We start from the raw sequence: 22992 nt of genomic DNA, 5'->3' as shown, positions 1-22992 counted from the left end.
TCTAAAGAGGAAAGAGAAGGAGACTACAGATGAGGGTAAAAGGTGCTCATGTAGTAATGTAATCCAGCAGAGTTAGAGGCATTTTGGAGGGGGCGGGTTTTCAGATTGCTTATGAAGGCTTTGAAGGAGGAGGGAAAGTCTGAGAGAGTTACTAAGGGCACTTTTACATCGGCCAGTAGTCCTTTGCAAACACGGCACCCAAGTAACTATCAAACCAAGCAACTATCAGCCCGTGTAAACAGGTAGTCCTCCATCTATGGTTGGTTAGTTTTTTCTATCTGAAACTCCTGGCCTCTTTCTCCTGAGATGGTCATGTGATCTTAATTCTGACCAGCTCTGATCTACTTGGCGTTATGTATTCATAAACTGCTTAGAGGGGAGTACATGCATTCCTATCACAGTTACGGTTGATAGTAACACAGTTATAATAGAGGAGATCACAGCTCATTCTCCTGATCGTATACTTATGGTCTGTAGTTTATTTAGGTGAATATAGAAGGTAATAATAAACGTTCCCCCCCAGCAGACAGAATAGTGTAACCTTAACTAATGCTGTGTTAATGCATGATGGGATTGATGTAAAAGTAAAAAATCTCAGCCTCAAGATGGTGGCTAATAAGCATTAGACAAGAGGCTGCACTGCATGGAAGTGACGGGAATACACAGAGAAGACCTCCAGAGTGTGGCAGGCAATCAGGTGAGGGGGCCAGAGATAGAAAAATTGTATTTCTGTATCTTATATGTGTATATAAACTACAACATGTGAACATATCTTTTACTTTATGGGGTGGGGAACAATTGCAAGGATCACTGATGAAGTATACGAAGTAGACTTCCTTTGGCCACTGCTTAGCCTTGTATGAGTTCTTGCAATAAAGGCTGGTGAAGACTATACTGCTCCAGATCATGTTAAAAGGGTTCTTCACTTTGTACAGTCAATAGTTATTAGAAGGGGCCCTTAGCAGTAAGCTGACCACAAAGTGCCTCCCTGTTGGGACGTCAGCAATATCACCATGTCAGTTATACGTGGGGAAACCTAGCAGTTAGTGTGCAATTTCCCTGCAACCCCACCACTGGCGAAACTAAGTATTACATAGTGTACAGGACAAAACAGGTCCTTCAGAGGGATTCACTTATTGTAACTTAGTTTTGATGCAGATTTTGATGTGGATTTTCCACTGAAGAAAATCAGCGTAATTTTACACTACATGTGAACATACCCAAACACATCTTCTATTTTGCACACCTATTTAGGTCATACTTAAAATTATAGTGTGTCATTAAAGGACTTTTCCAGGCAAATCCTATGTATGACCTTTTTGGGTCAGAGGGGAAAGTGCCATGGGAAGCTTCACTCCCACTGAAATCAATGGGAGTGCTACCTCTTATTGCACTTCTATCACTGCTTCTGGTCGGACACGGAAGTGTAATAGCAGTCAGTGCTCCCATTGATTTCAGTGGGAGTGAAGCTCTGTAGGACACTTCTGCCGCCGACCCTGGTGATGACGTCCGGCCTATCTGCAGGGACAGCCAGTTGGGTGATCAGCTGATTGCCAGGGATCCCAAACAGTGGGTCCTTGGCAAACCGCTATTGATGACCTATCCTGAGGATAGATTGTCAGTAGGATTTGCCTGGAAAACACCTTGTGAATGTCCACCAATGAATAGCTTATTTGTTTATTTGGATAGGTCTGAGGGTTTATTCATAAGGCTATTACCGTGTTCGGTCCATGAACTCAGAAGCATTGGTCTGTGTGAAAAAGCAGCTTTGTGAATAACCTAAATAGCTATTATGGGTTTGTGTGCTGTCCATGGAATACATGGACAGCATACAGTTGAAAAATACAAATATTGACTTATAAAGGGTCCATGAGGTCCGCCTTTTTTATTTTTATACTAGATGGAATAGCGCAGCACTGTGCATTTGATATTACCGCTACCATAAAACCTGTTTGGTGCCCACGGTGAGACACACTGGGTAACTTTCCATATAATATGAGTGTTCCAAACCAAGTTCAAGAGGATGCAGGGCCCCTCTATTGACAATGTCTCTTCTGATCCACAGGAAATCATGACTACTTGTTTTCGACTTAAGCAATTATTTATATTTGTTCTTACACATTTATTTAACTGTATGCGATAATTACTTTATTAAGTAATTTTTTTCTATATTCTACGTTATAAAAATCTATTTGGTGCCTGGCAGGAATTGCAGAACTGAATTCAATCTCATCGCAGCCTGGAAAATTACTGAGGCATGGTCTACACGAAATACAGTCTGTGTATTCATTCAGGAGAAATAGACCGGCTACACAGCATTTGCATTAGCAGGGGGTGTTACAGGGGGAAAAAAAGCTATATCTAGGAGCAGCTTGTGAGTTGCAAAAATATATATTTGTGAAAATGAATAAAGAATGGGATTCTTATAGTGCGATATTTCTTTATGAAGTAATTGTGGTTTACGGTAGTTCTATTAAACAGACCTGTGAACAGACAAACATTATACAAAATACAGAATTTGGCACCATTCAAAAACTTCTGGCATTAATGCACTGGTTTAAACACTCACCACTTCGTGGATCACATAGGAATGTGAAACGCTGAACGAGAAGTGAACGATTCTCAACGATGCACTTGCCTGTCTAAACATTCTGCACGAGTTCGAATGAGTTAGTAGTGACGTCTCGTTCAAACGAGAATCGGTTTGTCCAAAAGGGGCATATGGCTCTTTTAACACTGAGCAAAATATCGCTCGAATTATCGCTGGATAGCGGGAATCTCAGTGCTAATTATTCAGTATAAATGCAGCAGGGACTGAATGATAATTCGTTCGGTTTCTGCAGCCTTAAAAGGCAAACAATAATTTGCCTTGTAAACAGGCAGTTGTTCATCTATGAATGACTGCCTGTTTGCTGTGAATGGAGGCGGGCTACCGGAAGAGATCTCTGACCATTTTCCCTTCATTCACTGAGCAGTGGCTACAGCATGTCATACTGGTGTGTGAAAGCACAGAGAGGGACTGTTGCTGGCACGACTGTAAGGTTCTGAAACACCCGGCAATCTTCACATGTAGAAGGAACCCAAGTCGTCAGTCCCGCCTCACTGTCAGCTCTCCTAATGAGACTTGGTTTGCAGTGTCTATACACAGTGATACACTATGTTGACAGAAGTATTAGGACACCCACCAATCCTGTGCTGTCAGGCGAAGGGGATCTTCAAATCAGATATGTGGTCATTAGGTATAAGGGAGAATATTACACAGGCGTATCCCAGTACATAAACCATCAGAATGCCACGAGATGTAGAGTTGACAGACTTTCAATGGGGTATGGTGTCACATAAGCATTACGAGATATTGGAAGGTTTTTGGACCTTAGGCTTTCCAAAGTCCACTGTTAGCAATATTATTCAGAAATAGAAACCATCTGGTGTGTGCAGTGCAGCCACATTCAGGAAGACCTCGTAAACTGACAGAATGCGGACAACAAAGCCTTGTATAAGCTGTGAAGGCATCACACACATTGTCTGCCGAAACACTAGCTCAAGAGGGGTCTCAGGCCATTGGAACATCTATTAGCACCAAAACCATCTGAAGGGAACTGCATGCGAAGGGTTGCAATGGACAAGCACAGAAGCCCAATGTCACAGCACAGAATGCACTGAGGTGCCTGCGATGATAAAGCGTTGTTCTTAGACTTTCAATGCGTGGAAGCAAGTGTTCCACATCGCTGAATCAAAGTACATTATCTTCCGGTCGAATGGCTGCAGTTGGGAGTGGCCATTCCCTGGATTCCATGCAACTGCATTGTCCCAACAGTGATGTTTGGAGGAGGTTCTCTTATTGTGTGAGAGTCTTTCTGCTGGGAAGGACTAGGGTCAGTAGGTATACTGACATTCTGGACAATGTGGCATTAAGTACCCTGTGAGTGTCACTTTTATACAGCCCCATGTCTCTACCAACATGACAGAGTACCATGTCATACAGCATGCAGTGTTGAGGCTTGGTTTGAGAAGCAGTTTGCCTTCGTTTGTCAGCCCAAAGTCCAGATCTCAATCCCATTGAGCATCTTTGGGACAAACCAGAACGCCTTATCTGTGCATGCCCGTCATCCCCCGCATCACTTTCTGAAGCTTTTCTTGAGGAATGGAGGCATATCCATCCACACACCTATCAGAATTCAGTGGAAAGCATTTGCTGGGTGACCCAACACAGTATTGAAAAATGTGAGTAAAATCAAATTTAACACCTTCTACCAGTATGTGTGTCCCAATACGTTTGTTGACATAGTGTATGTAGAGGGTGCAGAAGACAAACTATGTAAAGTTTTTAATAAAATGTGATTACATTATATTTAAGTGAAAAACGAAATTTGTTCCTCTAAGGTGTCCATAGTCTTTAAACCCTTAATGCTTCAGCTACGTCATGGAGGTTCGACTTTGTACAGAAACTGATCAGGAACTGATCCTGCTCCATACAATGCGGGTGCTGGCTGTCCTTGACAGATGACACTCGCTAGCAACAGCCAAGATCAGTGCTCATATTGATCACAGCTGTTAATTCTTTAAATGCCGTGGTCAATTCTGATACATTTAAATGCCCCAATAGGAGTTCAAAGGTCCCGAACAGCCCCCCACGATGAGATCATGATGCCGTTTGGTTCTTATAGCAGCCAGGGGACTTTTGAAGGCCCCCAGGGCTGCCATTGCAGAAGGCCCGTTAAGCCATGCCTGTGACTGTGGATAGATTGCCTGTCTGATCCATACTATTACATTATACCGTAATCTAACATTTGCAAGTTGTCCCCTATGGTGACAATAAAACTTTTTAACCTTATTTTTAAATATTTTTTTTTTAACTGTTAAAAAAGGTAAAAGTTTAACACATACGCCCTTCCCTTTTCCCATATTTATGATTTTGAGAAAAAAAATTGGTATCACTGCTCCTCTAAAAGTCTGATCTATCAAAGTAATGCATTATTTATCCTGCATGGTGAAAAAAAATACACGTCAGAATTGCTCTTTTTCTGACCACCCCATCTCCAAGAAAAAAATTAAGAAAAAGTGAGCAAAAAAATCATCTGTACTCCAATAGAAACTACAAGACCTGCTAAAAATGAGCCCTCACACAACTATGTTGATGGTAAGATAAAAATGTTATGGCTATCAGGAGATGGTGGCAGAGAATAATTTTACTTTTTTCCAAAGATATTTTAATAGTCGTACAGAAAAAAGCAATATAATTATGTATCATATTTTGTAGAATAAAGTCATTTTTGCGGCAACATGTATGGAAACAAGACACCCCCCCCCCCCCTTTCAAGATGGCAAAATTGCTTCAAGACACCCCCCCCCCCCCCTTTCAAGATGGCAAAATTGCTTTTTTTTCCATTTCACTCTATTTAGAATTTTTTTTTAAGTTTTTTTCAGTACATTATGTAGTACATTAAATGGTACCATTGAAAAATACATCTCCTCTGGCTAAAAACTAGCCTTCAGACAGCTATATTGATGGATAAATAAGGCCAGTTTCACACGGGCAAGTGCAATATCAGGCTGTGAAACTTGGCTTCATAATGCGCTCATGCACATGTGATGTCAAAAACGCCTCCGATCACCTCCGGGAAGTTGCTGAAAGCTGTGCCGGAGGATTGGCACATGTTTCCCATTGTTTTCAATTGGAAACCTCGCACGCCATGGGATGTGTTTTCCAGCACCATTGAAAACAACGGGCAATGTGTCCCGGGCGAACACCCAAAGATAGGACGTGCCGCGATTTTTTTCCTGCACCACGATGCAGGAAATAAAATTGCTTATGTGTATGACCCCATTTAAAAGAATGGAGTTCATATTCATGTGAGATTTGTGCGGTCAAATCTTGCGTGATTTTCTTTACCGTGTGAAAGCGGCCTCAGAGTTAGGATTTTTGAAAGTGCGTAAGATATAAACTGGAAAAAAAAATTATATATATATTAATATAAAAAAATTAGGGGCTGTGTCCTTAAGGGGTTAAAGGTGTTCTTGACATTAACATTGATGCTCTATCCTTGGCCAGGCCATCAATGTTAGGTTAGTGGAGGCATAAGCACCACGTCACCCTCATTGTTTACACAAGCAGCTGGGCCTAGTATTTTAAATGATGTAAAATTTCCGGAGAACCCCTCTATTGAATTAAAATGTTGATTGCACTTAAGTGGACGAATTGTTCAAAGGATCTCCCCATTTGTATAGGGTTGTGAAAATCTGCCCTATTTACTATTTGAAACGTGTGTTGACTAGAGATGAGCGAGCATACTTGCTAAGGGCAATTGCTCGATCAAGCATTGCCCTTAGCGAGTACCTGCCCTCTCGGGAGCAAAGATTCGGCTGCCGACGGCGGGGGAGAGCGGGGAGGAATGGAGGGGAGATCTCTCTCTCCCTCTCTTCCCCCTCCCCCCCCCCCCGCTACCCCCGGCTCATGGCCGCAACTCACCTCTCACCCGCGCCGGTAGCCGAACCTCTTCTTCTGAGTGGGGAGATACTCGCTAAGGACAATGCTCGATCGAACAATTGTCCTTAGCGAGTATGCTCGCTGATCTCTAGTGTTGACTTGTAGGGGTCTTTTATAGGTGTATGTAAATATAGAGCATGTAAGGTTTGGTTCGCATCATGTTTATGGTCTCCATTAGATGTATATGCTGAGAAAAGCTCCCAACCTCAGACAGTGGTTTGTGACACGTCATGCTGTGACCTTTTGTCACCTGTGTACAAAAAAGTACATGCAGTACGTTTTGTTTTTTTTACGTATTACTAGATACTATTGTTTTGGATTAGGTAAAGTCCCCTAGTGCAAGCACTGAGGCATGACTGACTCCTTGGATAATGTCTCATTGTGATATCTAGGACGACTGTTTTTGCGGGGTGGCTTGCCATTGCCTTCCCCAGTCATCTTTTTACACTCCCTCAGAAAGCTAGGTACTCATTTTACCGACCTTGGAAGGATGGAAGGCTGAGCCAACAATCACTCGCGGCCATTATGGGTCTCATACATTCATTGATCTCTAATCTCCACTCCAAGCAGAAGAAGAGCTTCCTGGTCATGTATGAAGAAGACAGTGGAGCAAGTTCAACCCTGGCTGTTGTCACTATTGTTGAGGCATCTTGTCCTTGGTCCCTTATTAGATTACCAAACCTATGCTGTACTAAAAGTAGATCCCACACAGAAAACGTTTGGCCACTTCTACTCAGTTGTGTCAGTTAGATTTTATACCCCTGGAAAATGATTATAAAGATATTAGAATTAGTTATTAATTTTTGCATCTATTATGTACGAATACTACATAATATACTTACATGTTCGGACAATATGTTTATAGCGGTTCATCACCTTTAGGCTTTAGCAACAGCTGATTACCCACACAATAAAGTTTCCTATTTTTGGTAAGGCTGTGCAAAGGAAGGGGAGCATTAAGTGGCTTTTGCAATTCATACCCTTGCGTCCATTTCCCAAGTCCATTAGGCAGAAAAGTGCACATCTGAGCCAACATTTAATGCATAAAGAGGCTGCACAGGTTTTTGCAGAGGGAACAAGTTGTATCCACATGATCTGTGAGGGGGGTGCGAGTGCTGCGCAGACCTCGAACAGCTCAAGGCTAAGTGTGTGCTCGCAGCCCTGGAGGGAGGATATAAGTGGGGAAAATAAGAGGAAGGATTTATTAGGGATTTCAAGGAGATTCACAGCTATAATGAATATATTCACCACAGACCCATTAACTGGGGCCGGGTGTTAAAGCTGATCCATTGCACAACCTAAAACATATAAATGGCTGGCAGCTGTTGTAGAACAAATCTGTCTCTTCTCAGCCCACGTACAAGTGATGACTGCTGGTTCTCCTTCACAGTTCTGGAAGGTGTTCTGTTCTGTCCACAGGGTTTCTTCCAGGATTGAGGCGACTGGCCATGGTGCTGGGGGTCTAGAGTACGTTCGCTTGATCTAAAACTTGACATATACTCAGCATGGGATACTGAGGAAACTGAAAACACAAATACACACAGACATAGATACAGAATAACAGATAATGTCAGTGTGCCCATATGGTACTTGGAAGTTTTATGTAAGGTGGGCTCCAGAACTCCCTGAGGAGTCCCACTGGTAATGCAGTCAAGTCAGAACCCGTCTGTCAAAACTGTCTGGCCATATAAGAAATTAATTTTTGCTTGACTAGACATCTGTTTGTTTCACTTATATACCATAAGTCAAGTTATAGAACCATTGCGGAGCTGCAGCTGTGACTCCAGTGGCCAAGTTTTTGGCACTTTTTCAGTTCTGATCTGTTGTGAAGTAGAAAATTGGCTTATGGTGTTACAAGACTGGTTAAACATCTACCATGTAATAATATATTCGTTTGGTAATTAATTTAAAGATAGCTCGGTCTTGTGCTAATGTATAGTATAGTTTTGGCTGATAATTACAATGTATTTTCCCTATTGATCATCTGGGTGGCAATACAGAACCGAGCAAAATGGTTCAGATCAACTGCCCACACCAACTATGGTTGTTTAAGCAGGTTTCCAGCACTAAGCCATTGATGACCTAGGATAGGTCCTCAACATCAGATCGGCAGGGGTCCGATCAGCTCTTCTGAGATGCTGCAGACTGAGTCCTATTCAAATGACTAATCACTTTACTCCATCTTCAAATCAGATAGACATACCTGGGTGTCGGATGCCTGGAGAACGCCTTTTGCCTGAGTGTTGTGCCAATAGTTAAGTACAGTGGAGGTTCCGTTATGGCCTATGGATGGTTTACATAATATGGTCTCAGTCTGTTTTTTTTGCAGTGGCAAGCACCATGAACACTAAGGTGCACCTTGACATTCTAGACCATAATGTGCTGCCTGCAATATGGAAATACACTGAAAATGGTCGGCAATGCCTCCAATAAGACAACGCACCTTGTCACAAATCCAACGCTTGTTTTACATTTGTTAATTGGTATGGATGTTCTATGATTGGACTGGCCTGTATACAGAGCCCTGACTTGAATGCGACAGAACACCTTTGGGATGAACTGGAACATCGGGTCAGGAAATATGAACAGTGTATATCATCTTTGAGATAACTTGTTAGACATTTCAGGATGAATGGAGGGAAACAAAAGCTGAAGTGTATCAAACATTAGTAGATGGGTATATCACTGAGAGTATCCAATGTCATTGGAGCCAAAGGAACCCCACTGAGTATTAACATATGTAAATAAATACTACTTTTGATAGCATAGTGTACATGATCTGATTGGAATCTTAATAAATAAATGGCTAAATAAAAAATAGCTTAAAGCCCTACGTATAATATGAAGATGTATTATTGTGTGGAGTTTCTAGTTTATCTTTTACGCTGAGTTTAGTTAAATGTGGAGCCTATGTTATTGATTTTTATCAGCACACAGATCCAGTGTATTTACTGACAAACTTTGTGAAGTTCATATATTTTACTTATACGTCCTCCTTACCCTTGGTGGTCTTTAATGTATTATGCATGAAAGTCATCTAAGGGCCTAAACAATCAGTCAGTATTAGTGTACCTTGACACCACCAGGAAGCTAGGAGTTTGACAGGAGAAACACCCCTGTCACACCCCCAGCTCCCAATTGGGTGGCTTGTCAAAGTTGCTAGCAGCGTGCTGTGTATACATTGCTGGCTGTCGTGGACAGTTAGGGTTACATTGTTAGTTCTAAATGCTTCCATGTTACATGTGTAACATGGAAGCATTTAAAGTTAATCATGTAAGGCTAACAGGTGAAACATCCCTAAGCGTCCACAGCAGCCAACAATGTATAGACACTAAGCAGCAAGACCTGTACAACTGCCGTGGATTTGCAGCCACCGGTGGCGAGGACACAGGAGATACTGTCAGCGGGGATTACATTGAGCAGCGGCGAGGGCTGCGGAAGAGACTGCAGCAGCGTCACACGGGGACAGGAGGCAGGACTGTGCCTGCCAGCGGACATGAGTAGCTGCAGCGAACGTCAGCTCAGTTAAGCGCAGGAGCAGGCAGCAGTGCTGCGGGAGCACAGCGGAGGGAACTTTGCAACAGCATGTGGGAGGAGAGCCTGGAGGAGGCTCTGCTCCCACGTGTATCTGATTGGGTACCAATCAGATACACGTGATAATACTAATTGAGTATTAGTGTATCTTTACGCCACAAGGAAGTCCCACGTGTATCTGATTGGGACTTCCTGGTGGCGTCAAGATACACTAATACCCAATCAGTCTGCTTTTTATGATGTATTTGAATCTGGTAAACTGCATTTGACTGAAAATGGTAGCTGTCCCTCTATCCCAGCAACACCCAACAGGGATGACCTGAAGCTGTAGGACCACCCATGTGAGACATCACAGGGATTATTTGTTTTTCTATCCTCCTGTGCACACCTGAAGGTATTTTTTGAGTTGTAGAGTACATATCAATATCGGCTATAACCTTTGGCAGGAACGTGAGCTTTCGTTCATCAATTTTTTTTCTTAAATTAAATTAGAATACAATGGTCAATATGTCATCAACCGTTGAGGAACCTAAACATTGCAAGCTTCTCTCAACAGTACTTCTCACCTTAGGACGGGGTGGCCAAATAATCCATTGCAATTTACTGGTCTACATTTGAACATCACAGAAAAGATCTTGATTCTGGCTATTTCACAAGGCCACCTTACGAATTAGTAAGCAGGCACTACTTTACGTTAATATGTCGCCATGTCAAACTACCATGTGGGCACAGTGATTGGATACTAGCTCTCAAGGTGGTTCTGGACAGAAGTGTCTGTAGGACCAGTACCACCATGGAGCAGCATTAAACAGTGTGATGTAGTGGGCATCTATAACTGATACTGGAGAGGGTGTTTTTGACTGACAGTACTCTTCTGGCACACACTGTTATGGGGCCGTTTATGGCTGGCACATCATTTTTTATTTTTTTTTTCTCGTGGCAAGTTTGGCTGCCGTACACTGTATCGGGTTCATCCATTTGGCTGCAAGCCCAATTTATATCCTCCCCTGTATACATAAACACATTCAGTCATTTGTTATTGGCGTATGCTGTCGTAGTTGGATATAAGGCTGGAGCATGTTGTTATGGCATGGAAATGAAAAGGTGGAACAATGTCTCTGCAGCGCCATCAATTGGAAGAATTATAATAGACTCACCTGGTGTGGAGCGTCCATCAGTTGACAGGTGCCCACACCGCCGGTCCAAGGGTGCTTTAAATAATAATCCTAGGTATAATCCACCAACAGATTCCTGATGGATATCTGGATCCACAGGGAGAGCGCCACAGGAGGTCCCCAGGTAGTAAAATAACCTTGGTCTTATGAACAAGTAGGAATTAGGTGAAAAAATTGCCGTGCTCTAGGTGGTGATGTAATATGCAAAGTAACAACCAGAATTGGATAGAAAGTCGATAACACTTACTTCGTAGAGGGGTCCATTCAACACAAAGGATTCCTCTATTATCCTGGTCAGCACTGGAATCCCCAAAGGTTAACGTTAAATCGAGGAATGATTTTTCCAATTTTTTTTTATAATATGCAGGAACACAAAATTAGACTTACAAAAAATATATATATATAATATAAATATATAATGCAACGTGTTTCAGAGGTCGAGGGACCTCCTTTATCAAGCATAGAGTACTTTACATTTGGGTATTCCCAGAGGAGCATGCATGACCTTATAAGTCTCCTCACACCTTCTAGGTGCTCTCCTTGAGAAACGTTACCCACGTATTTGTGGCATGACACATGGGTTTATGGGGGTATCTGTTGCTCGTGCACAATCTTAGGGGGGCTGGAATCTTTTGGGTGGAATCTGTGGCTGACACATACTGTTACAATGGCATGTATGGCTTGTGTACGATTAGGTAATGTCTGATGGGACTGCTATGGAGACATCTACAGCTGACACATACACTTATGGGAGCATCTGTCGCCGGTGTAAACTCAGCTAAAAGTAGCGTGCTTACCAGAAATGTCTGCCTACTACCGCCCTGTGGAATATTTCCTGATTATGAGACGAATTGTTAATAATACTCTTTTGTACTTACATGCTGTGATGTGACAATAAAATAGATTAACCTTCCCCATTGTGTGGTAGCAAACTCCTGTAACCTCGTCTTGGGCTGCTACACGGGTTTTCTCCCATCCAGGATGTTTGCACAGTATAAAGCTTTGTCTTCAGATCATATCTGTAGTAAATAAGGTTTATTTGACTAATGTCGGTGGTGAGAACTGTAATACAAAGCTTCCAGCTCCTGTATAGGAATAATAAGGATCAGTTTTGTCTAGAGTGTCATTGTAAGTCTCCATTATTTCAATAATTGTGACACTTCTCAAATTTCACTATGAGCTGAATATAAGAAGCGGCAATCTTCATCCATTCCAACAATATCCCATTAATGCCACGTGTCCTCTGAGAGCGGAACAAGTCAACGAATCCGTATGTAGCGCGGCCCAGTTATGACGTATGTAAAGTACGCTTCTCGTCTTCTCCAAATGGTTAATGATTGAAACTTTTTGTGGGTGTTTCATAACGCTGACGTTTTATGATACCGATTCTAAGATTTCACAGTAATCGCTGCATACTCATATATACCGCCCTCTGGGATATTTTTACATTTCGTATAGAATTCATTATTACAGTGATGTCTTCTATTAACTGTGGCGGGAAGAAGAAAACATTTACCAGGTAGGAGTAATAGAAATGCAGTTGTGTACTTTATATACTCAATCATAAGTATATATAGCACTGTGCAAAAGTTTTAGGTAGAAAACACAGGCGGACAGGATTCCGCATGTGGGAGGCCTGCAGCAGCAGAATTCGGCTCTGAGCCCAGCTGATGACCCTGCGTACTTGTGGTGTCTTGTATTGCGGATGACCGGGTCTGCTTGTAAGCGCTGGCCGCTACAAGGAGGTCGGCCCAGAGGCTTCCGCGCCAACCTCTGTGTATTTGGAGCGGAAGTCTCCACGCCAACCTCCTATGTAGTGGACGGCGCTTGTAACTGCTGGACGGCGCTTGTAACTGCAGGCATTGATTCCAATGAGAGCCATGCCTGCAGTTACAAGCGCCAGCCACTACTCAGAGGTCAGCGCAGAGGCTTCCGCTCCGACCTTTGTAGTAATGCAGCGCTGACAGCTTGTGCCCGCTCAGCTGGTCGGTCGAGGTCCAGGGCAATGGAGCTCGGACGATCAACTATTAATGACCGATCTTGATGACTGGAAAACCCCTTTGGTTATTATTTTTCCTTCACCATGGAAAAATTAAGCAATTATCTGTGATACTTAAAGGGGTTGTCCAGGGTTAGAAAAGCATGGCTGCTCTCCTCCAAGCACAGCACAACCCTTGTCCATGGATTGTGTCTGGTATAGTAGCACAGCTCCCATTCACTTCAATGGAGCAGAGCTGCAATACCACACACGACCCTATGGAAGCCGTTGTGTGTGGAAGAAACAGGTTGTTTGTTTTTTTTTTTTTTAACCCTGAACAACCCTTTTAAAGTATACCTGCAATTTCAGGTGTACTTTTTAGAATAAGCTGTTGTGTGTTTATGACAAATAGCACGATTTCTGGCCATTATTTGTCTTATATCCTTTAATTTTCTCCAGTTTTCCACGCTGTAGGCTCTGTTTCTAGTTCTCAGTCTTCCGTGAGCTGATGGATGTAGACTACCGCTATATTGTCTCCCATACGCTGCACACAAAAAAAAGAGATGATCCTGCTTCCCTGTCTGTTTCTCTGTAGCACTCCCTCGGATGCAGCAGCATGGAGGACATTGTACCCTAGTAATGAGCATGTAGATATGATTGCAGAACTAAGGCAAGATATAACAATTACTAGTAGCTGCAGCCACATCTCTGTGGGTGTCTCTGCACCTTTCTTCCTCTAGTAGATCTGTCCTCCAGTCTATGGCCAATGTATGGTCCTCTCCAGACGTTTAGTATAGAAGTGGCCAAATTCTTTCATTCATGGGATCTACTTTGTAGAGCCTAAATTTGGCCAGCTATTTGTATATCTGGCAGGCGATGGTAGATGGCCCCCATTATAGTGATAGTAGCCACAGTTATATTTGCTCCATGGCCTTACCTCCCTCATACATGACTATGCTGCTCTTCAACAAAGCTCTGCTCTGGCTACTGCGCACAGTGATGACTGTCACACACGCAGGGGTGATGGTCATTCAGTAAATTGACGCGGAGTACGTCGAAGAGCTTTTTCCAGCCGCTGGCCTTGTTTGCTATCAACAGGCAGTCGTTCATAGGTGAGCGACTGCCTATTTAGGGTGGCTTTATACGTGACCACAATGCTAAAAAATTGCTTTAAAGAAAGTGGTTTTGAGCGATAGTTGTCCCATGTCAAAATAAAACCCAATGTGTTACTTAAGACCCAATTAGACACCACGATTATCGCTCAAAAGATGTCTTTTGAGTGATAATCGTTGTATGCATTTACAGGGCAAGGTGATCGCTCAAACTTTGATATGATCCGTGAGGGGAGATGAAACGCAAGCTTTTTAAACTTTTTTTTTTTTAACTATTTACACTTCTTTTTTTTTTACTTTAAATGATCACTGTTATCCATTGGATAACAGTGATCACATCCCCGGTGACATCTCTCTAAATTTCCCGGTGCCTGAGCCCCTCTGTGCACATGCCCGATGATTGACATCGGGCGTGCATGCGCAGAAGGGGACTTCAGGTCCCGGAAGATCGGGACATCGCGGAGGACCCGGAGTGAGTATTTTCACCTCCCCCCATGGATCGGATCCATGGGGGGAGGTGAAGTTAACTTTTTTTCAACTTTTTTGTGATCACAGGCCCAGGGAGCCAGGAGATTTTAAACTTACTGGGCCTCCCGGCTTTCTGCGCATGACGTCATTAGTCTGGCGCGCATGCGCAGATCAGCGGTGCCGGGTCCCGGAGGAACCCTTCACCGCGGCACACTTCGGGGAAGGCGGGTAAGTACTTTCAGCTGCCCTGATGGATCCGATCCATCAGGGCAGTTGAATCTTTAACTTTTTTAACTTTTTTTTAACTTTATTATGATCGGCGCTATCTATTGGATAGCGCCGATCGCATTGCCAGGGGGGACTGCCTGCTGCCCAGGATGACAGCTCTATGCTGTCGGCATGGAGCTATCATGTCCTCAGCCAAGAGGGCTTTAATCCTAAGAGGATGCATGTTTCTACGTCCTCTAGGATTAAAGCCCACTTAGTGAGGACGTAAAAAGGCAATGGGGCCATCACTAAGAGGTTAAGTGACTAGAGAGCAAGTTCTCACCCAGAGTAAACAGACAGTGGTTCATCTGTGAATGACTGCCTGTTCACTGTGAATGGAGATGGGCAACAGGAAGAGATCTCCGGGGCGCTTTGACTTCATTCACTGAATTACTATCGCTCCTGTATGAAAGCACAGGAGCCATAGTCGTTGGGAAGACTATTGGGTAAAGTAACCCTTACACTGAGCAAGAACTTGAAAAACTGCTGAGCAATTTAGCACTCGGTACCCTGTCGGGTCAACTATAACTCAAAATTGCTTGTTTTAACGTTTTTATTTTGGCCAGTAGTTGTACCATATAAAACCAGCCTTAAAGTACCTACACCAACTAATTAATCTAATCAAGAGTCACAGTATTACTATTTAAAACATAAGCATTGCACTAGAAAAAGGGTGGTGATGGGCCCTATGAGGTAGCAGTATTTCGAATTCTATAGAATCCCACAGCGAGGTGTACAGGTAGATCCCAATCTACTATTTGGCCATTCGATTGTTGCCAGTTCCCGTTAATTTTGATTGGATTTGCCATCAAGTGTCTAATGTCTGATCACCACTTTTGAGTTCTCTAGTTATTTGCACTGCTTTTCACCCATTCTAATTAATAATCAAGTGCCAAAGAATGAATGGTGCTTTATAGGTAGTAGTCATTTTTCAAAACTACCCTGTTGCACACCAGCAGCCTTTTTCTTCACAGTACACTTGGATTGTGTTTGCTTAACCATCATTTTCATTCACCTGGTTCCATGTCTTGGGATTGTCATCGGTAAAACAATAGGTGTTTATCAAGTCTTCCAGCCAATTGACCAACTTGACATTTTCTTCTGTTTTCTTTGGCAAAGCCTCGTTAAGTCAATTACAGGACAATCTATCCTTCCCTTTTAATAATTGGGAAAGCAAACAGCTCTGTAGGTGTATTGTTCTCTTCATCATTGATTGTTGCTGAATACCCAAATTGCTTTTTAAATGGAACACAAAGAGAATTACGCTTGTGTGTTTTTACTTAAAAGTTGTAGACCAGGAAGGAGATCCGGCTCGTGCTTTTTTGGGGTGTGGATTTTATTACTCATGATGACAGGTTATATATGGAATATGTGTCTGAAAGTTTCTTATTCACTCTGTTTTCTTATGCATCCTACTTTTAAGAGGCTGTTTCTCATCCAAAGCTGCACTGTCATTAATTGTATATGTAGCCAACATCTAAATTAAACATTGCCCTTAGCAACATAAATATTTGACATACGAAGACCTGGTTTTTACTGTTTTATTGTAGGACCTGTGTTGCGCCATAAATGAAAGTCTAGGCTTTGCCAATAGGCTCCAAGGATAGCCATGAGGGATTGTGATTCTTTCCAGCTGCTTTTTCCTAGCTGCACATAACTCCTGCTTGCATCAGGAACAATTCTCATAATGAAAGTATATTAGTAAATTGCAGATAATTGTGTTGAAGTGATTTACGGTATTAGAAACTGGGTTTTCCAGAAAAAGCACCACTCTTTTTTTTTTTTTTTGTCATGTTTGCGACTGGTATTGCGGCTCAGCTTCACTCACATAAATGAGAACAAGCTGCAATACCAGGCACAGCCCATGGGACAAGAGGGGCTCTGTTTCTGAAAAAAGCAGACCTTAGACAGCCACTTTAAGAAAACTATAGGAGGTTTATTTATGTGCTAATAGGTGTCCAGATTTGTCCTACCGATTTGCGAACTAAAATCTATTGAATATAGATTTGGGATTTTATTTTCAGTTATCCAAGATGTACACTGCTGTTTGATTGGCCTATGCTGCTTATGTAATCAGTGCTGACCAATCAGAGAGAAGGTATAGTCTAAGACTTCCAACGTACTATGGGATTAGGTAGTCAGAAGATCGGCCGGCTTGAATGGCTGAAAACACGACCCAAAAACAGCAGATCAGAGGGGTATCCGCACATAAGACCACCAGCAGGTGGTCTAACTGCCTCATTTAGTCCCAGGATAAAATTTTGTCCCCAAACCAGAGGGGTGCTTAATGTGGCACAGATGAGTGTCACCGTGCCTGGTAAAATCTGATGAGGCCATTTAGTACTTATAGTCATTGATCAGAAGAGTAAGACTGCTAGATTGCCAATCTTTATATGTACAGGAAACCCTTTAAAGAGGTTGACCCACTTCTGGTTGTTTTGCTGCAGGAAGCAGACTGCTACTTATTTACACTGCATGATTGTCGCTTAAAATTTGTTCAAACTAACGAATTTGAGCAATAATCGTGCAGTGTAAATGCATCAAAATGGCTCACTATTCATTCACAAGTCGTTATCACTGACTTTCAGTCTGCATAAAAACCATCCGTAGATGGCTGGCTTCTCGTTTCATGTAAATGCTCCCCGCTTGGCGCTTCACATAGAAGGTGAAGCGCTGAGTGAAAAGCCCATGATCCAACTGCGAAGTCTGCCTAAACACTCTGAACAAGCGCTAACGTCTTAAGCAATTACATCAGCGCTCGTGCGGTCCTTTGTAAGGGCCATTACATTGTACAGTGGCCCAGTTTGGTACTGCAGGCCTATTGAAGGGAATACCAATTCCAGGCCAAGCCACTGCACAATGTATGGAGCTGTCTGTGTCCTGCAGTAAAACAGCTAGAAGAAGGACAACCCCTTTAATAGAAAGAAAAGAAAAAGAAGTGGTGGAGCAAACCCAGTTAAGTCAAGGGCCTGAGATCCAGACAAATATCCAGGGCTCAGAAACCTCAAAATGGGCTGAAGAAAAATTTATATTTGTGTTGACCGAAATATGCTGTGGAGGTGCTGCCAACCAGATAGATCTACCAACTGTGGTCAAATGGAAAAGTAAGAATCTGAGCAGCAATAGATGCAAAAAATGTGAAGTGTGAAGAAAAAAAATGGTATTTAGGCACTGTTCTTCAATGAATGTCACAAGACAGTGTGATAAATTATCCAAGTTCTCTTTTACTAAATCAATTAAAACCAGCAGATACGCGTTTCGGGTTAGCCCCTTCATCAGTCAAGCTGGATAGAACATCACTAAAGTGGCCACTTCTCCTAGTGCTCCCAGTCCTGGTATTTGGCACTCTTGTTACCACCAGGACTTTTGGATCCATATCCACCAGCCCCAAGAGTGATGTTCTACGCAGCTGACTAATAAAGGGGCTAACCCCAAAATGCGTATCTGCTGCTTTTAATTGATTTAATAAAGAGAAGTAGGATAACTTATCCCACTGTCTTGTGACATTCATTAAGAGCAGCGCCTAAATACCTTTTTTTTTTTTTTTCTTCACATAACCTCTTAAGAGTACAATTATTTTCTGTAAAGCTACTTTAGGATGCGTTTACAAGTTGCAGAAGAACCGCAGTGGAAACGTTTACTATTAAAGTGAATGAGATTAAAGTAAATCCTGTTCACTTAGTGGGAAAAAAACGCTGCAGAAATTCCGCTACAACTGTACTGTAAGTCTAACCTGCGGTACAACTTGTGAACGCACCCTAAGGCCTCATGTCCACGGGCAAAAGAAGAATTAAAATCCGCAGCGGATTTTAACTCTTCTCCCGCGCGCGGATCCGCACCCCATAGGGATGCATTGACCACCCGCGGGTAGATAAATGCCGGCGACGTGCCGGCAAAGTGCCGCCGGCGTGACGAGTTTATCCGCCGGCCGAAAAAGAAGATCTGGCCGTGAGGAAGAGAAGACCCTCCCGGCCCGCTCCGGATGAGTAAATTCTTTTAAATTCCTATTTTAAGCGCTCATGTCCGCGGGGCAGGAGGGACCCGCTGCAGATTCTCCATGTAGAATCCGTAGCGGGCCTGATTTTCCCTGTGGATATGAGGCCTAAGGTGGGCTTCACATGGGGTAGAATTGCTGCTGAATTTCCCTCCATGGACATTCTGCAGCATTTATAGTAGCAGCAAAGTGGACGAGATTTTGAAAATCTCGTCTACAAGCTGCATAAATAACCAGCACAAAACCCGTGAAGAAATTGAATTGGGGTGCGGTATTCAGTTCCGCAGTTTGTAAATTTTATCTCTGTCTCTGCTGCGGAATTCACCTCTTCTCAATGAGGGAGTAAATGCCGCCCAGGAATCTGCAATAAAACTTGCTTCAAAACCCCAAGGGCGCGGGTTTGGAGACAGACAGATATTGTGGCGATTGTTTGTCTCTTTGTTGTGTTTGTTCCGTATTGTTATTGATTCTCTCTTATTACTGATCTCTTTCAGATCTGGGACATGAGTGATGATGAAGTGATCTAGCAGCGGCGATCCTTTTATTGTAGTTCTGTGCAATAACCAACGGGAACACATCACCATCCAGCTTGTCACTTCCTGGCTGCTAAGAAGTAGAACGTACTCTCATTTTGTCTTTCTATTAAATCATAGTTATTTTCTCTTTGACTTCTCTCTCTACATTTTTACTATAACAGATCAGATGTACTTTTCTATTTACCCACTACTAACCTTAGATTCCATAATTTACAAGATCAAAATTGTATTTTCATTTCATCGTCTTTGTGTAAATATATACCTCAAAAGTAAAGGAAAATAGATAAAACTATATATATGTATAAGTTCCAGAGCTTCTGTAGAAAACCAAGTATACATACAAAGAAACCCTATACTAGTGATATACATGAATATAACTCCCGGCATATTAGTCATTTCCTGAAATTAATTACACGGCTTTTTTAGAATAAACGTTTTGAAAGAAAAGTCATATTTCACCTACCAACAGTAACAAGCTGCAATGTACAGAAATCTTTTACTGCAGTACATTATGTTTACATAGATAAGTATTATTTCTGCAAGAGGAATATTTAAGAATCCAGATATTAGTTAAGTATTATTGTTGAAGATCATTTGATAAGCAAAGCTATTAACTTAAAGAGATTCTACCATCTCCTGTGAGACCCATTAACTAAACTTATGCACTCATGGGACTTAAGAGAGTGGAGTCTGTGGGTGGCACTCTCATAATTGCCTTAAGGTACATCTTTCAAAGGCCAGTAGTCACCCTAATAAAAGTGCAAATGAGAGGTTATGAGCGACTGCTGGCCTATGTACACACTGCCCCTGATAGGGCTAGTCATTCCATTTCAGTAAGCTGAAAAAGAGTGACTACTGAGGGACTTCTCGCTCAGAAGTCACTCAATCTCTGAAAGACTGTCCGTTTACAGTGAATGGAGGTGGGTGGTCGGAAGAGGTCTCCGATGCGCTCCATTCTCTGAATGACTATTTCTCCTATGTGAAAGCACAGGAATAATAGTCGCTGGGACGGATGTCAGGCACTCAGCAGTCGTACTGTGTAAAAGTACCTTTACTCTCCATTTCCCCACTGTCTGTTCTGTACAAGAAGCAGCGGCTTTGTGGGCAGACTGCTTATGCGCACACTCATGATGACAGGACTATTCTCCTTTTTACAAGCACGCACATAAGTAGTCTACTGCATACAAGGAGCAGCACCTTTAAGGGCGGACAGTGTAGAAACTACAAATTAAGTATAAGAGTGACACCTCCAGATTTAAAGACTTAAAGCCATAAATACTGCCTGACATAGTAATGCAAATTTTTTTTTTTTTTTAAGTTGCTCATCTCAGGATATTTTAACCAAAAGCAAAGTTGAATGGCCACTGTTTTTTCAAGAACTCTTATATACATCAAATAGTACTGATGAATATAAAAAGGTTATAATGTAGCTCATCAGAGAAAAGTATTTCTTCACCTCTCAGGCCCCTTTTCTCCTCTCCTCTCTAAGTTGTTTGTTCACTGTGGGAGAAAAAAAAGGACCAAGGCTGACTAATAAGTTGCTGAGGTATCAGATTACATGCTGCCCATAGAGGTCTATGGAGAGGGGAGTGTGGAGGAGGGGCAGAGTGAGACAGAAGCAGGGATGCTGCTACAGCTAATAAAAGTTTTACGTTTCACAGCTACTCGGATCATAGCCACACTGTGATTACACCAAATAGACATTACACCGTTTATGGTTGTTGTTAGTTTTCTTATGCTTGAGATTGATAGCATTCCCATAAAGGTCAGCATTCGGAATCTCCGTTTCATGTGCCATCAAATCTGATGGGGAAGAAAAGGGTTGCACGTAGTGCTTACCCCTCCCTCCTCCCCCTCCTCTCCCACCTGCCGCCCCCAAAGGAAAAAAAAAACAAAACTGTGACCAATATACCAGAACAGTTCTGCAAGTAACCTAGTCATTGACATGTCACACGGGGCTTTACTAGCATGTCCTACTAATGTAAAATCAACATGGTGCAACTGACAGCAATAAGATGAGATGTTAGGGAGGACTGATTATCTGAGCCTGTCATGTAAAGCTTAGATGCATTATCCAATTTCTGGAGAAAAAGCCCTAAATGCCTCAGCGGTCAAAGGAAAAATCCTACTCGGACCTGACAGTTCACAGTTCATGTGAACAAGGCCATTTGGTCTTTTTACACTGATCAATTATCCAATCTTTCCTCCGAACAATCTTTTACCCGACAATTGGGTTGTGTAAAGGGACCACTGATCAGCAAGCATGGTAACGCTCATTCATCAGCTGATTGGTGGTACGTCTCCCTGTTTAAACAGGGCAATCTAAACAATCATATTAACAATTCTTCTTCCCCAAAAGAAGATTCTCTGCCCATATAAAAGAAAATTAAACCAGCATCATTGGACATGTGTGTTGATTGCTGCTCATTACATTGGGCCGAGGATTTGACCGGGTAAAAGGACCATTAGGGTATTTGAAAAACCAGAAAGCCTCCTTTATATTGTATGTTCTAAAGTTCTGTGAGAAAAGGGTCATATTCTATAATAATTTGTACAAAGTAAACTAGATTAATTTCTCTATCCCCATCCTAGAGTTCCTACCAATTAAACAACTGGATGCAGTATGGATTGAGAACTGCTATAAATGAAAGCTAACTCCACTAAAGCATGTCTCTCATTACTGTATTATGCCAGCAATTGTGATTTACCAGCAGTGATGTGTACAGCACCCACTTATCCTGTTACATGTATTAAGCATTTTTTACAAGTTTTATTCAAAACCTCCAAACTACTATTTTATTTATTGCTGATCTTTGCTTTTTGGAATATTTACAAGATTTGGAAAGACAATATATTTGGTTCTGTCTGTAACATTGACTATTTCCTGACAAATGTTCTGTGCCTCGATATCAACCAGCAGATGTGTTCAGCTAAATAAACTTCATCTCATTTTAAGTCAATTCATGGTCTTGTTATCTGTGTTTCTGTATTGAATCTTAGAATAGTAAAGTTGGAATGGATCCCCCAGGGTCATCGGGTCCAACCCCCTTCTCAGTGCAGGATCACTAAATCATCCCAGACAGATGTCTGTCCAGCCTTTGTTTGAAGACTTCCATTGAAGGAGAGCTCACCACCTCCCGTGGTGACCTGTTACACTCATTCATTACCCTTACTGTCCGAAAGGTTTTGAATGAAACAGCCTAATGGCTTAAAGGGGCTTTCCCAGTAAATACATATCTCAGTAAGAGAAACGACGTAGTCTTGTAGATATGATACCTTTTAATGGCTAACAAAAATCCATGATGTAATAATAGCGAGCTTTCGTACCAACGCAGGGTACTTCTTCCGGCTAATGGATTGGATCTGAAGAGGCATGCATATTTATACACACTTATAACATACATACTTATGGCAAGGCACAGATATGGATGTGATTGGCTC

The 22992-nt window shown here is 42.3% G+C and overlaps 1 protein-coding gene across 1 annotated transcript in view; it reads left to right on the top strand.

Annotated features, from left to right (window-relative positions):
• The window catches only part of ATG7 (autophagy related 7), a 256231-nt gene extending 233720 nt beyond the window's left edge, over positions 1–22511 (top strand). The window contains exon 19 of the mRNA XM_066596488.1: positions 19510–22511. Coding sequence (XP_066452585.1) covers positions 19510–19542 — 33 coding nt within the window. The 3' untranslated portion in view covers positions 19543–22511. The remainder of the gene's footprint in view (positions 1–19509) is intronic.
• The last annotated feature ends 481 nt before the right edge of the window (positions 22512–22992 follow it).

Source organism: Eleutherodactylus coqui, chromosome 3 (assembly GCF_035609145.1).
Source record: "Eleutherodactylus coqui strain aEleCoq1 chromosome 3, aEleCoq1.hap1, whole genome shotgun sequence".
NCBI classification, from domain to species: domain Eukaryota; kingdom Metazoa; phylum Chordata; class Amphibia; order Anura; family Eleutherodactylidae; genus Eleutherodactylus; species Eleutherodactylus coqui.
The sequence above is the reverse complement of the archived record's forward strand: the minus strand, read 5'-3'. Positions and strand labels throughout refer to the sequence as shown.